The following is a 13,257-nucleotide window of genomic DNA, read 5'->3' as shown; positions in this document are numbered from 1 at the left end:
TAGCCAGCTACTGATTGAATACAAGAGTTGAGCTTGCTTTCACTACTACCCTGTGCATTCCATATTATAACTACTCACCATGCTTTAAAAAATCCTAATGTTTTTTGTTTTCCAATCATCTTCTTTCCATGACACCTACTTCTCGATCCTTCCACCTTTAGATGCCGTTCTTCTCGGCCTCGATTTTAAATTTTTCTTTTGGATCACCATGAACTGAAGTCCCTCATTCTTGGAATGCTGCTGTAAATTTATATTACACCCATTCTAATTCCTTTACATCTTTTCAAAAATGTGTCCATATCACTCGACATAGCGAATAACAAAAATGTTGGTTCCTTCAAGAAAAACGGTGGAATAAAAATCAGCTTACAGAGAGTGGCCATGCTCTCATCTCACTGCGACCCATCGGGAAGAATATGTTTCAATATGGTACTTTATTGTTATGTGTTCCTAAGTACAGCAAAATTCATTTTTTACATTCAGTTCAGTGACATTCCTCCTATACATTAGACACAATCACACTAAAGGGGCTGTTCCACTTGGGCGACCTAATCCGCGAGTTCTGGCGAGTTTGCCCTCGACTCAAACTTGCTGCATGGTCGACACGAGGTCGTAGGAGGCCTTTGTAACTCTCCTTCATGCTCGAGAGTAGTCCCTGTGTACTTGAGGCCTCAGCTAGGTCGCGGCGTAGTTGAAAAATGCCCGCGAGTAAAATAAGGTTGCCATGGAAAAAAATCAATACTTTTTTTACTCGTAGGTTTTGTTGTAGTAGATCAGCATGTTAGTTGGAGGTAATCGAGGGTAGTCCAGTCAAGTCAAGTCATAGATAGTCTTTATCATAGTCGAAGGGAGGTCGAAGGAGGTCGTCTTCACTCTCCACTGTTCAGTTGTCCAATTTTACCGACGTTAGTCGTAGCTAGTCTTCAACATAGTCGAAGGAGGTTGAAGGAGGTCTTCAACATGACATTTTTTCAAACTCTCCTAAACTCTTCTAAACTCGCCAATTAGGTCACCCGTGGGACAGCCCCTGAAGCACACAAATGTAAGACAGTAGATCGCATTGAATCAATACGCAAGATTTTACACGTTTCAGGCAGCCACTTGTTCCCTTCAAGTTCAAAATGTTTTACAAAGTAGTCTTAACTTGGCCACAAAGATCCGTTGTCCTGGCAGTAGCATAGGATTGGAGTTGCAGGGCTGTGCTGGCCAGGTGATGTGTCGATATCCTTCACTGCTGATCTGCTGCCCAGTGCCGCTGCAGGCTGAGTCCGTTCCACGTGCTCGGTCATTTGGAGTGGCACCCAATCTAATGGGGCCTCCAGATACCCACTCCGCTGCCTCGACCACTCTGATGCCTCAACGTTGGCCATGAGTTTGCTGCCCTCGCCACGATGACCATCTCTCAGCCGCCATGCCGCGCCTCCCGTAGCCGACCCAGAGTGCCTCTAAGGACCTCTGTGGGGCAGGAGATGAGCCCGAAGCCCATTCACCAACATCATTCTCTTCCACCTTGAAGGGAGTTTAACAACTGTTGAGAAGGCATTGGTGTGAGAGGGACTTTAGTTTATTCTATGGTAAATTGGAGTATGGCAAAACACACTGGGTCATTCATGATGAATTTGAGAATCCCAAATGCATCCGAGCCAGAGAACTGTTGCCTCAACATTCAAAAATGGCTTCTTCCCATCAACCATCAGGTTCTTGAACTGCACTGAACAAAGCTAACCAGATCGTTGTCTCAGAAATGAAATACAATGGACTTTGTACATTATTCCACTATGTACTTTGGCTTGCACTATTATGATCAAGTTACTGAGTATAGTTGTATTTTGTTGTATTATTGTTTAATATTTATTACATGCTGCGATAATGTGCTTGTAAAGCTGCAGCAAGTGATAATTTAATTGTTTTGTTCCTGGAACATATGACAATTAAACACTCTTGACTTGATTCCATCTCATTACTGTCGGTAGCATATTTCTGATGCATGGAAATTTCTTCATCTTCCTACAGAATACAAATAATGTATTATTTGACTTTATTTGAGAAGATGCAGATTCAGAGTATACTATATAAATGCAAGAATATTACATGAAAAATGAATCAAGAATTGATGTTTTGACCCACTATGCCATGTTATACAAACAAAGATTAAAAGCTGTTAAGTAGATTTCTCAAATGGACTTTATACTAATGTGGTTTAAGTGCCTGCTTTGAACATTGAACAAAGAGCTCAAGCAATTTGAAAGCTACTGAAAGCTACGATTATGCTTTGTTTTCTTTAGAGCCTAATCCAACCTCTCAACAGATATTGGATATCTGTGCTTGTTTTGATGAAGAACCAATGTCTGATGAAAGTAGGAAGGCCGTCTCCAACGAGTGCAAACATTTGAAGAATGAACAAGGTATGAAGTGGCAACATCGAAACTGAGTAAGAATCAGGATCAAAGTTTAAAGAGGAATGTGACAATCATGATCTCTTTTAAAACAAAAATGCTTAAAACTCCTTTAAACTGGCATATTGGGGATCTTAGTGATGCCGGAATTATAGGTTTCCTGATTATTGGATGTTGCATATTAATATTCCAAGACACCTACGCAGAAGAATAATACATTTTTCAGTAAACCAGTGAAGTTTAAAGGGAACACAGAAACATAACTCAAGGGAGTGTGGGTGTGTAAAGGGAACTGTTGGAATCAGTACCCAGTGAGCTAGATGCACAACCATCAGGATTTCTGTGGTCAGGTAGCGTATCATTGGAGTTTTTCTACCTTTCCTAATGACCTAGTTGACAAAGATATTGCCTCGTATCAAACTGCATAAACTGGTAACTGTTGAACCAGCCAAGTTTGGAAAGATATGGATCATGATAATATAACCACTCAACAAGCAGCTGAGCTGCAGTTTGGAAAATAATGTATGAGAAGTAACTGCAGATGTTGGTTGCACCAAAGATGGACACAAAATGTTGGAATAACTCAGCGGGACAGGCAGCATCTCTGGATGCCCACTGTCCCGCTGAGTTACTCCAGCATTTTGTGTCTATCTTTGGAAAATAGTGGAATTGTTTCTGATGTTGATTACTATCCATGTTGGATAAACATAGCATTAGCTATGGTTTCCATGCATGATGAAATTACTTATCATCTCGTCATATATGACAAATATTGTCATTTATTTACAGTTGGTATGATTGCTATATTTCCCAAAATGGAGAAATTATGGAGTAAGTAACAATGCATCATTTTAAACAGGGAATGTACTTGATAAGAAATGGTGATCCATTCCAATTTACAGAGCCACATGAACAAGGAGTGTAAAAGACAGAGATTAAGCACATAATCTCTTGAGTTTGTTGTGCTATACTGACATGATGTTTTACCTTAATTCTGCCCTGCTGCCTTATTCCCTTTTTCCATTGAGCATCTGGGAGTGCAAAATCTGTCCCTTGGGATTAAGAAACCGAAGATTCATGGTTCTCTGAGTGAAGAGATAGGGAAGATTTAGAGGTGGGCCATATGCAAGCAAAAGGGACTAGCTGAGATGAGACCTCTTGATTGGCATGGGTGAGTTGGGTGGAAGAGGTGCTTCTGTGCAGTATGACTCTATGATAGGAATTTCTTTGTAATCTCAATGCAAAGTTTTGGAAGATGCCTTTAAGTTGCACATCATTGAACTAAAGCAAGAAATTACGTCTGACTGTAAGTGTGCAGTCAGGAAGGCTTGGATATTCTACCAGATATTGATCTTCCTCCCTGACAGATAGGAAGTAATAAAGTAAAGGATTTTGAGAGAGGATTGTGGGTGGGCAGATGGTGCAGCAGATGTTCAAGGCAAGTGTTTGTAATAAGATAATAAGTGATAGGAGCAGAATTAGGCCATTCGGCCCTTCAAGTGTACTCCGCCATTTAATCATGGCTGATCTATCTAGCCACTCTAACAGGAACATGCTATTCTTCTCAACCCCATTCTTGCCTTCTCCGGATAACCTCTGACACCCATGCTAATCAATTGTGAGGCATGAAAAGTAGTGTTTGATGTGAGTAGATGTGGAAGGGCAAATAGAGATGAGTGTGGGGACCAGTCAGAGAGAAGTTGTGCGAGGGATGGGGAAATTAGAAGAGAGACCATCATTGGGGGATATTAGAGAAAGGATTGGAAGATAATTTTTGAAAGTGTGATGACAAGAGTTCAGGGCATGCATCTTCCTGTTAGAGTGGCTAGATACGTTGGGTCTGTCTTCGCTGCAGCATGAAAATCTGAGTGGTGACTTTACAAGGATTCATAAAATCATGAGGCGCAAGATGAGGTGAGTAGCCAGTCTTTTTTTTTCTCCAGTGTAGGGGCGTCTGAAACTAGAGGTCATGGTTTTAAGGTGGGAGGGGAATGATTTAAAACTGATCTCGAGCATGGTGCTCATATGGAATGAGCTACTAGAGGAGGTGGTGGAGGCTAGTACAATTACGACATTTAAATGACCGTTGGACAGATACATGGGTAGGTAAGATTTGAGAGATATGGGCCAGGCATTGGTAAGTGGTTGATCAACTTGGTCGGTGTGCACTAGTTGGGTCAAAGGGGCTGCTTTCATATTGTATAGCTCTATGACCCTATTCTCTGCCTCAGGAGGCGGTGGAGGCCGATTCACTGGATGCATTCAAAAGAGAGTTAGATAGAGCTTTTAGGGCTGGCAGAATCAAGGGATATGGGGAGAAGGCAGGAAAGGGGTACTGAAAGTGGATAATCAGCCATGATCACATTGAATGGCTGTGCTGGGTCGAAGGGCCAATAGGCCTACTCCTGCACCTATTATCTGTGTATCTATGTATCTATGGCACAGATAAACAATATACAATACATCATTACAATTGTTGATACAATTAGGCTAGTCTATCTGGCTTGTACAGCACATTAATGTTTTTAGTTTCAATCAATGGAGATTCAATGTCTTCTATAATATCAGTAAAGCTACATGAGACAGTATAATTTGACACATCCCTGCATTAATTTTCTTGATGGCTGTATCACCCAAGTGTAAACGATAGACAAAGGCTAGAAGACACTATGAATTCCTATCCTATTTTAAATGGTTATAGATCATAGAACAGTTTAGTACACAAACAGGTCCTTCACCCCCAGTATCTATGCTGAACATGGTTAGAATAAACTAATCTCATCTGTCTTCATTCTGCTCTTCATTCCCGGCATATCCTTGTGCCTAGTTTTAAGTCGAGAGGGCCAAAGTTTAAAGAAGATGTGAGAGGCAACTTTTTTTTTACACAGTGAGTAGTGGGTGTCTGGAATTTGCGGACATGGGTGGTGGTGGAGTCAGATACGAGAGTAGCATTTAAGAGGATTTTAGATAGGCACGTGGATAGGCCTTCCAGTCTTTGACATTTCCATCTGGGAAAAAGATTCTGATTGTCTAGACTATCTTTGCATCTTATAATTTTATATACTTCTATCAGGTCCCCCCTCAGCGGCCAATGTTCCACTGAAACAGTCCAAACCTGTACAATCTCGCTTTGTTAGGGTCTATCAATTAGGGATAGAAAGGGTACGTTGCATTTTCTGTGCATCATCTCTGTTACATTTAAAAAAAAACTTTACTAATTTGCCCATTTTAATATTCTACAACAACAAATCTAAGTCCTTGTTTACCTAGCTGTTTTATTCTTGTTGAAAAGCCACACATAAACTTTATTTTAAATGAAAACTTAAAGCAAAGATGCTGTGGATGTGAATATAAACATGCAGTGAACTATTAGTTTGGGATTTTATAAAATTCCTCTGCTCAGAAATCTTAGAAGTCTGCATCAGTTTTTATTTTCTTAAAAAGTGTATGCATTCCCTATATCTAAGCTTACTTGGACCAAACAATCTGCGACAAAGTAGCACTGGATGGACCTCACACAGTTTTTTGAGAAACACCATAACACAGGGAAATTACTGCCATTGAATTGTTGTCAAAGCTAGTCTCAGAGGTAGAGCAGCGCCACCTCATGGATGTCAGATTATGCTTCAATCCTATCACTTTAGGATTGTGCCAGATAGACACAAAATGCTGGAGTAAAGGTCCTGTCCCACTTGTCCGTCATTTGCACGCCAATTACACAACCTGGTAGTGTGTGGGTAGCGTGTGGGTCGCGTGGGACGGGCGCATGGAGTGGTGTGGAGGAGTGTGGAGTTGCGTGCGGTATCGTGCAGCGCTCCTGGATTTCGTTCTGGACGAAATCTTCGCGCGCCACCGGCCTGGTGCGTAAATGACAGTCAAGTGGGACACCCTGGCGCGGCGCAACGTCTCACCTCCAACAGCAGCAGAAGCTGACATGCGACCGCCGAGCTCGGCCTGGGGCCCACGGTTGTCGCGAATCCGGATCCACTACCACTCCTGCTCCCAGAGCGGGGCCAAGACGATTGGAGATAGACACAAAATACTGGGGTAATTCAGCGGAACCGGAAGCATCTCTGGAGAGAAGCAATGTGTGACGTTACGGGTCGAGACCCTTTTTCAGACTGAAGAAGAGTCTTGACCCGAAACATCATCCATTCCTTCTCACCAGAGATGCTGCCGGTCCTATTGAGTTACTCCTGCATTTTGTGTCTATCTTCAAATAACGTCACGGCTCCAGACAGCTGTGCGGACGCATGATGACACACGCGACCGTCGCGCATCAGTCACTACCGGCCTGTCGCGTAAATGACGGCCAAGTTGGGCAGGCCCTTAACTCAGTGACTCAGTGGGCCAGGTAGCATCTCTGGATAGAAGGAATGGGTGACATTTCAGGTCTTGAAATATTTAAGTTTTGATTAATTTGCTAATCAACTAATGTATTAGTCATAGTATTTTTATTGACTTGTGCTTGTGCAGAGTTATCCCAACTAGAAGAAAAGCCGGACACCATTGAACAACATAAGCCACTGCCACCTCTCAAGCATGACTTCATCCCAGAAGAGATCCTGCTGTCATTGGCCACGAGGCCAAATTCATGTTGTCATGCAGAGTTATCCTCGAAATCCTCAAAAGATCTTAAGGTAGGGACATAAAAGTACTTTATATACTCAAGTGCTTACCATTTAAATAAAATTAGTAATGCATTTAGTATTCTCTCTCCAGTTTAAAGAGGAAACAAAATAAATTCAGTGTCAAACTTGGATGCTTGCAAGGGAAGGTGAGAACTTACCTCCAGCATTGGGTCAACCCCACACTTTGGCATCCAAAATCACCCTTCAATCCGCTCGTTGATGATTCTAAGAACTAGACTATGACATCCCAGCATGTTGTTTCTCCCTCTGCAATCTTTCAAACTCTGTATGAAGTGAATGTTTTTGGTGGAAACCAAATCTGACTGTTGCCATTCTGATTTTTTTTTCTATGTTCCCGCTCTCTTTATGTGAGCGTAAATATTGTGAATTTTGCATCCACCCCCAACTTCTGAATATCAATCTGGTATTCTAATCACCCCCCAACCACGGGACAACCCATCTATTTTTTGGCTCTGATTCCGAACTGCGTAGTGGCTAGCCGGTTTTTTTAAGAGTGAAAATGTGCTCCAAGACATCCAAGATGATAGATTTAATGTAAGATTCAAAATATAAAATTTTCCATGCAGCTATGAAGGTTCAGTTTTAGTATAAATTAATGCATGCACAAATAGTTATGTTTGTGCCTTTCTACAAAGTGCTTACTATGCTCTTTAAAGCTGTCACGGAGAAACCAAACACAAATTTGTGGTGCCCCAGCACACAGTCCACAGGACTGACTTTTGGCTTCTGGGTGCCTGGCACTTTAATTCACTAATCGACTCACAATCTGACCTTCCTTGCTATAACCATGTGTGCTGTTATAATGAGGCTAATGCAATCTTCAGGAACATCTAATGCCTCGGCACATTGTAGACTGCCGGGCTACAGGTATATGGATTGGAAAGGTTTAGAGAGATATGGGTCAAACGTGGACAGGAAGGGCTAGTACAGATGGGGCATCTTGGCCACCATGTGCAAGTTGGGCTGAAGGGCCTGTTTCAATGCCATGTGACTGACTATTGAATTCTCTAACCAGAGATAACATGCTCTTTATTTCTCTGTATGAACATTTTCCCCTTGCATTCTTCTATCTTTCTATGTTTAATCTGAGACTAACATTTCTCCTTTTCCCATTTCTGACAAAGAAGCATTAATGGTTTCTCTTTCTGTTCCCTGACTTGTTGAGTTTTCCTGCATTTTTTATTTTTATTTCAGATTTGCAGTATTGTGATTTACGTGCAGTGTGTTTGATATTGTTGGGAAGTATTTAACATGTATGCATCATGATGAAATGGGGGAAAAAAACCCTTTCATTACGTCCTTCTCTGCCTAAATAGTAATCTATGGGAATGTTGGTTGATCCATTAAGCTCCTTGCAGTTCTAAGGTTTCATGTCTGTTAGGTCCTATTGCTCTAGCTTCTTAGAGCATGAAAACAAGCCCTGGCTCAATTTATCCATGTCTACCAAGATGCCTGCCTAAACTAATACAATTTGCTTGTGTTTAATCCATTTGCCTCTAAATCTTTCCTATTCATATACTGTCCAAAAGTCTTTCAAATGTTGTAATTTCAACTGCCTCTGCACTTCCTCTGGCAGCTGATTCCTCATATCCACCACCCTCTGCATGAAAAATCTACCCCCAGATCCACTTCAAATCTTTCCCCTCTCACCTTAAACTTACGCCCTCTAGTTTTAGACTTCTCTACTCTAGGAAAATAAAGTTAGTGGGTATCTAATTTTATAAACCTCTTTAAAGTCATCTCTCAGTATCCTTCACTCTATGGGAAATAGTCCATGCCTATCTAGTGTTTCCTTATAACTCAAGCTTTCCAGTGCAGGTGACATACACCCTCTCTAACTTTATAATATCCTTCCTACAGCATGGTGATCAGAACTGTAATGAATACTTCAGGTATTGTCTCACCAATGTTTTTGTCCCAACTCTTGTACTCACGAACATGGCCGATAAGGGCACGCACGCCATATGCAATCTTCACCATGCTTTCCCCATGGTTACAACTTGCAAGGAAACCATGTACTTCTTCACCGAGGTCCGTCTATTTAATAACACATTGAGGCCTCTACCATTCATTGTGTGCATCCTGGACTGATTTAACTTCTAAAAATGCATCACGTTGTACTTGTCTGAGCAATTTTCTTACCACTGATATGAGCCTACCGGTAGTCCAGCTGAAATCGGCACTGTTCATAGTGTGTGCAGGCTTCTTAGTTTAATAACTGATATAGTATAATCTTAGACTTACTGGCTTTCAAAGTTATCTCTCATAAAGCTCATTTACAAACAATCATAGTCTTAAAGATTAACCTGTTTGTTTAAATTGAAAAACTAGGACACATCTTCCTCCTTCATAGCCTTCCCTTTCCAATGAAATCAATTCAGTTGTCAGTGTGCCGACTTCCCTGCATAACTGCTGGGAAATGCAGGAGAAGCTGACATTGTATTGCTGGACTCTATCCACTTCCAATTATAGTGAAAAGGAAGTTCAGAACTTTCACATTTGTGCTGGTGCCTTGAGTTTCTGAACAAGAAAATCCAGTTGTCAATTTATGTAAAAATCGCTTTATTGTTTTCCAAGGGCAACTATTTTTTATTATATAAAGGGCTTTTCTTTGTAACTTAGTGATGCAATTCATACCAAAGCAAACGGTACTTGGCTGAAATGTTTCTTAATTTAATCATCATATCTTGGTTCCAAAACCCTTAACCCCCTTACACCAACCCACCAGAAACATCTGTGAATCTCTGATAGCTGTCCAGTTATTTCCATCATCTTCTCCATGATTATAAGGCATATATTTGAGATACAATGGTTCCTCACAACCACAATAACCCATTTCTTTGTAGTTTATTCTACAGATGATATACATAAGTAGGAGTTTCTCCAGCATTTCTATCCAGCATCTGCAGTTCCTTCTTAAACATAAGTAGGTGTTTTATTTTGCCCTCAGTTGATAGAAACATTGTCATTGGGGAGCTTTGATTGCAGGACAATCATAGGCATTCAGAACATTTTTTGCCCATGGATAGTTTGTTTTTTGAAAAATACAACTATACATGATTTCTTTAATTTAAAGAACAGAATGAAATTAAGTACATTATGATTTTAATTTTGGCACATTCTTTGATTACAGTTATAACGATGCTGTTAATAGTTACCAGCTTCGTACAAATGGTCTAAATGCTTTGATTCCACAGCAAAACAGCATCCGACCAACTGATCGTGTATGGCAACACCCAAGACGGAGAGCAAAGTTCAAGTACTTGATAGATCAGCCCATCTCACTGGTTCGAGCAGGAAGGTACATTTATAGAGCATCTTGAGGTGGGGATATTTGAATGGAATATGTTACCCTAGGTTTGAAAAACCCAGCTTACTTGCTTTCCACACAATTTTGTTATAACACAGTTTATTTTCTAATTGTGACTCACAGACAAACTCAGATTTCATGCTACTTTATTGGGTAGAAGGTGAACCTGACATATTGTTCTTTTTAATTATTTGACTGATAGGAGTACAAGAGTGGCACATAGTGCAGGGAATGAAGAATGCAGGTTGTGGAGGGAAAAATAGGATATTGCTGTTATTCAGAATGCTTAACAGAATATCTTAGATGCAATCCATTTATGAAGGCACAGGAGATGCGGCTGCTGGGATATTGAGCAATAAACAAAGTGCTGGAGGAACTCAGCTGGTCAGGCAGCATCTGTGGAATGAGTGGACAGATGCCATTTCGGGTCTGGATCCTTCTTCACTGATGGGATGGGAGGAGAACGCTGAAAAAGAGAGATGTGGTGGATCAAAGCCTGGCATGATAGGTGGATACAGGTGAAGTGGGGGAGGGGGGAGATTGGCTGATGGATGGAGATAGTGACAGAGGTGAAAATGAGACAGAAGGGAGTCAGATAAAGAAAGGAAAGGAGGAGTGAAATGCAAAGCTGGAGCGAGGGATATAGGTGGAAAGGGATGGGGATAGGGAAGGGGAAAGGGGGGCATGAAAGGAAAATGGGAGACTTGGGAGAAGTGTGTAAGGAAGAGGAGGAGAAAGGAACAAGGTTTTGGAGGTGGTGGGTAAATGTGTGTACACTGGGATGGAGGGGTGATGGGATTAAAGAAGTGAAGGAGCATTGGAGGGATATTACTTGAAATTACAGAATTCCGCTACCCAAGTGGAATTTCTGGTGTTCTCCCTCCAGTTTGTGTGTGGCCTCACTCTGACAATGGAGGTCAAGGAGAGAAAGGTCAATGTAGGAAAGGGAATAGGAGTTAAAATGGCCAGCAACCAGAAGCCACAACATGTCTGGGCATTCAGAGAGCAAGTGTCCAATGAAACAGTAACCTAATCTACATTTTCTCTCTGCAATGAAGAGGAGGCCACATCGGGAATACTGAATGTAATACATGAAGGTGGAAGACTTGCAAGTGAACCTCTGTCTCATCCTTAAACACTGTCAGGATCCTTGGATGGAAGTGAGAGAGGAGGTGTCGGGACTGTTGATGCATCTCTACCCTGTCCCCTTCCATCCATATCCCTCTCTCCAGCTTTATATTTCTCTCCTTCTCATCTTACCCATCTGACACACTTCTGCATCCTTTTCACCTCTTGCCTTTGTCAGCATCTTCACCCATCTTCCAATCACCACCCCCCCCTCACCTGCATCGATCTATTACTTCCCAGGCTTTGCTTCAGTCACTATATCTTGCATGTGATCCCATTGATTTTAGTTGTAGTTCAGTATTTCTACGATTTGGTTGACAATGTAAAAGACACAGATAGTAAGTTGGCAGATGGCACTAAAAATAGGTGGCATGATAGACAATGAAGAAAGTTATCAAGAATTACAAGGGGATCTTGATCAGCTGGGTAAGTGGGCTGAGGAATGGCAAATGGAGTTTAATTCAGATAAGTGGAAATTTTGCATTTTGGGAGGTCAAAACAGTGTAGGCCTCAGGACAGAGGAACCAGGAGTACAAGTACGTAGTTCCCTGAAAGTAGCGTCACAGGTAGTCAGGGTGGCCAAGAAGGCCTTTGGAACGCTGATAATCAGTCAGGACACTGAGAATAGAAGTTGGGGTGTTATATTGCAGTGGTATACGATGTTGGTGGGCAACCCATGCTCATAACTACGCCTTGGATTTGGAGGAGATGGGAGGAGTCAAAGGAGAAGTTGTTCAGTGTAAGGATCAGCTCTGCTAGGTGGAAGAGAGTATTAGTAGACGGAAATGGGTTGGTTCTGCGGTCGAGGAAGAAACGAAGGGCTTTAAGACCCTCCTGGTGGGTGATGGAGGTGTAGAGTGACTGGACATCCATAGTAACGATGAGGGAGTGGGGGCCTGGAAAACGGATGTCATGAAGGAGACGAAGAGCGTGTGAGGTTTCTTGGACATAGGTGGGGAGGGATTGGACCAGGGGGGATAGGATGGAGTCCTATCCTATGTGGAAATTAGTTCGGTAGGACATGTACAAGCAGAAACAATGGGTCTGCCAGGACATTTCTGTATGTGGATTTTAGGGAGAAGATAAAATCGGGCCGTGCGGGGCTGGGGAACGATGAGGTTGGAGGCTTGGGAGGGCAGGGAGCCGGAAGTGATGAAGTCAGTGATGGTGCTTGAGATTAAGGTCTGGTGCTCGTCTGTGGGGTCATGGTCCAAGGATAAGTAGGAGGAAGTGCCTGAGAGTTGGCGCCTGGCCAGGTGAATTATGTGTTCAGTTTTGGTCACCCTGTTGTACAAAGATGCTGTTAAGCTGGAAAGAGTGCAGAAAAGATTTACAAGGATGTTGCCAGGACTTGAGGGCCTGAGCAATAGGGAGAGGTTGGTCAGGTCTGCAAATTCCTTGGAGACAAGAGACTGAGAGGTGAGCTTAAAGAGGTGCATAAAATCATGAATATCAGAGGGTGAGTGCATACAGCCTTTGCACAGCAGTTGAAAAATAGAGAACGTAGGTCCACAGAAAGGATTTAAATAGGAAACTGAGGGTCAATATTTTTTACAACGAGCATGGTATGTATATGGAATGAATTGCTGGACAATGTGGTTGATGCAGATATAATAACAACATTTAAATGACATTCGGACTGGCACATGGATAGAAAAGGTTTAAAGGAATATTGGTCAAGTGGACTTGATTATATATCTGAGGACGTTGTGAAAAGCTGAAGAAGAAATTGTGGGAGCTCCAGCTGTGATATACGAATCATTGTTAGTGT

At 41.9% G+C, this 13,257-nt stretch overlaps 1 protein-coding gene across 1 annotated transcript in view; it reads left to right on the top strand.

The window, feature by feature from the left end:
- The window catches only part of axdnd1 (axonemal dynein light chain domain containing 1), a 91,219-nt gene that overhangs the window by 11,712 nt on the left and 66,250 nt on the right, over positions 1–13,257 (top strand). The window contains exons 3-5 of the mRNA XM_033028142.1: positions 2,286–2,405; positions 6,873–7,036; positions 10,246–10,349. Of these exons, the coding sequence (XP_032884033.1) occupies positions 2,286–2,405; positions 6,873–7,036; positions 10,246–10,349 (388 nt within the window). The remainder of the gene's footprint in view (positions 1–2,285; positions 2,406–6,872; positions 7,037–10,245; positions 10,350–13,257) is intronic.

This window comes from Amblyraja radiata, chromosome 10 (genome assembly GCF_010909765.2).
Source record: "Amblyraja radiata isolate CabotCenter1 chromosome 10, sAmbRad1.1.pri, whole genome shotgun sequence".
Lineage (NCBI taxonomy): Eukaryota > Metazoa > Chordata > Chondrichthyes > Rajiformes > Rajidae > Amblyraja > Amblyraja radiata.
The sequence above is the reverse complement of the archived record's forward strand: the minus strand, read 5'-3'. Positions and strand labels throughout refer to the sequence as shown.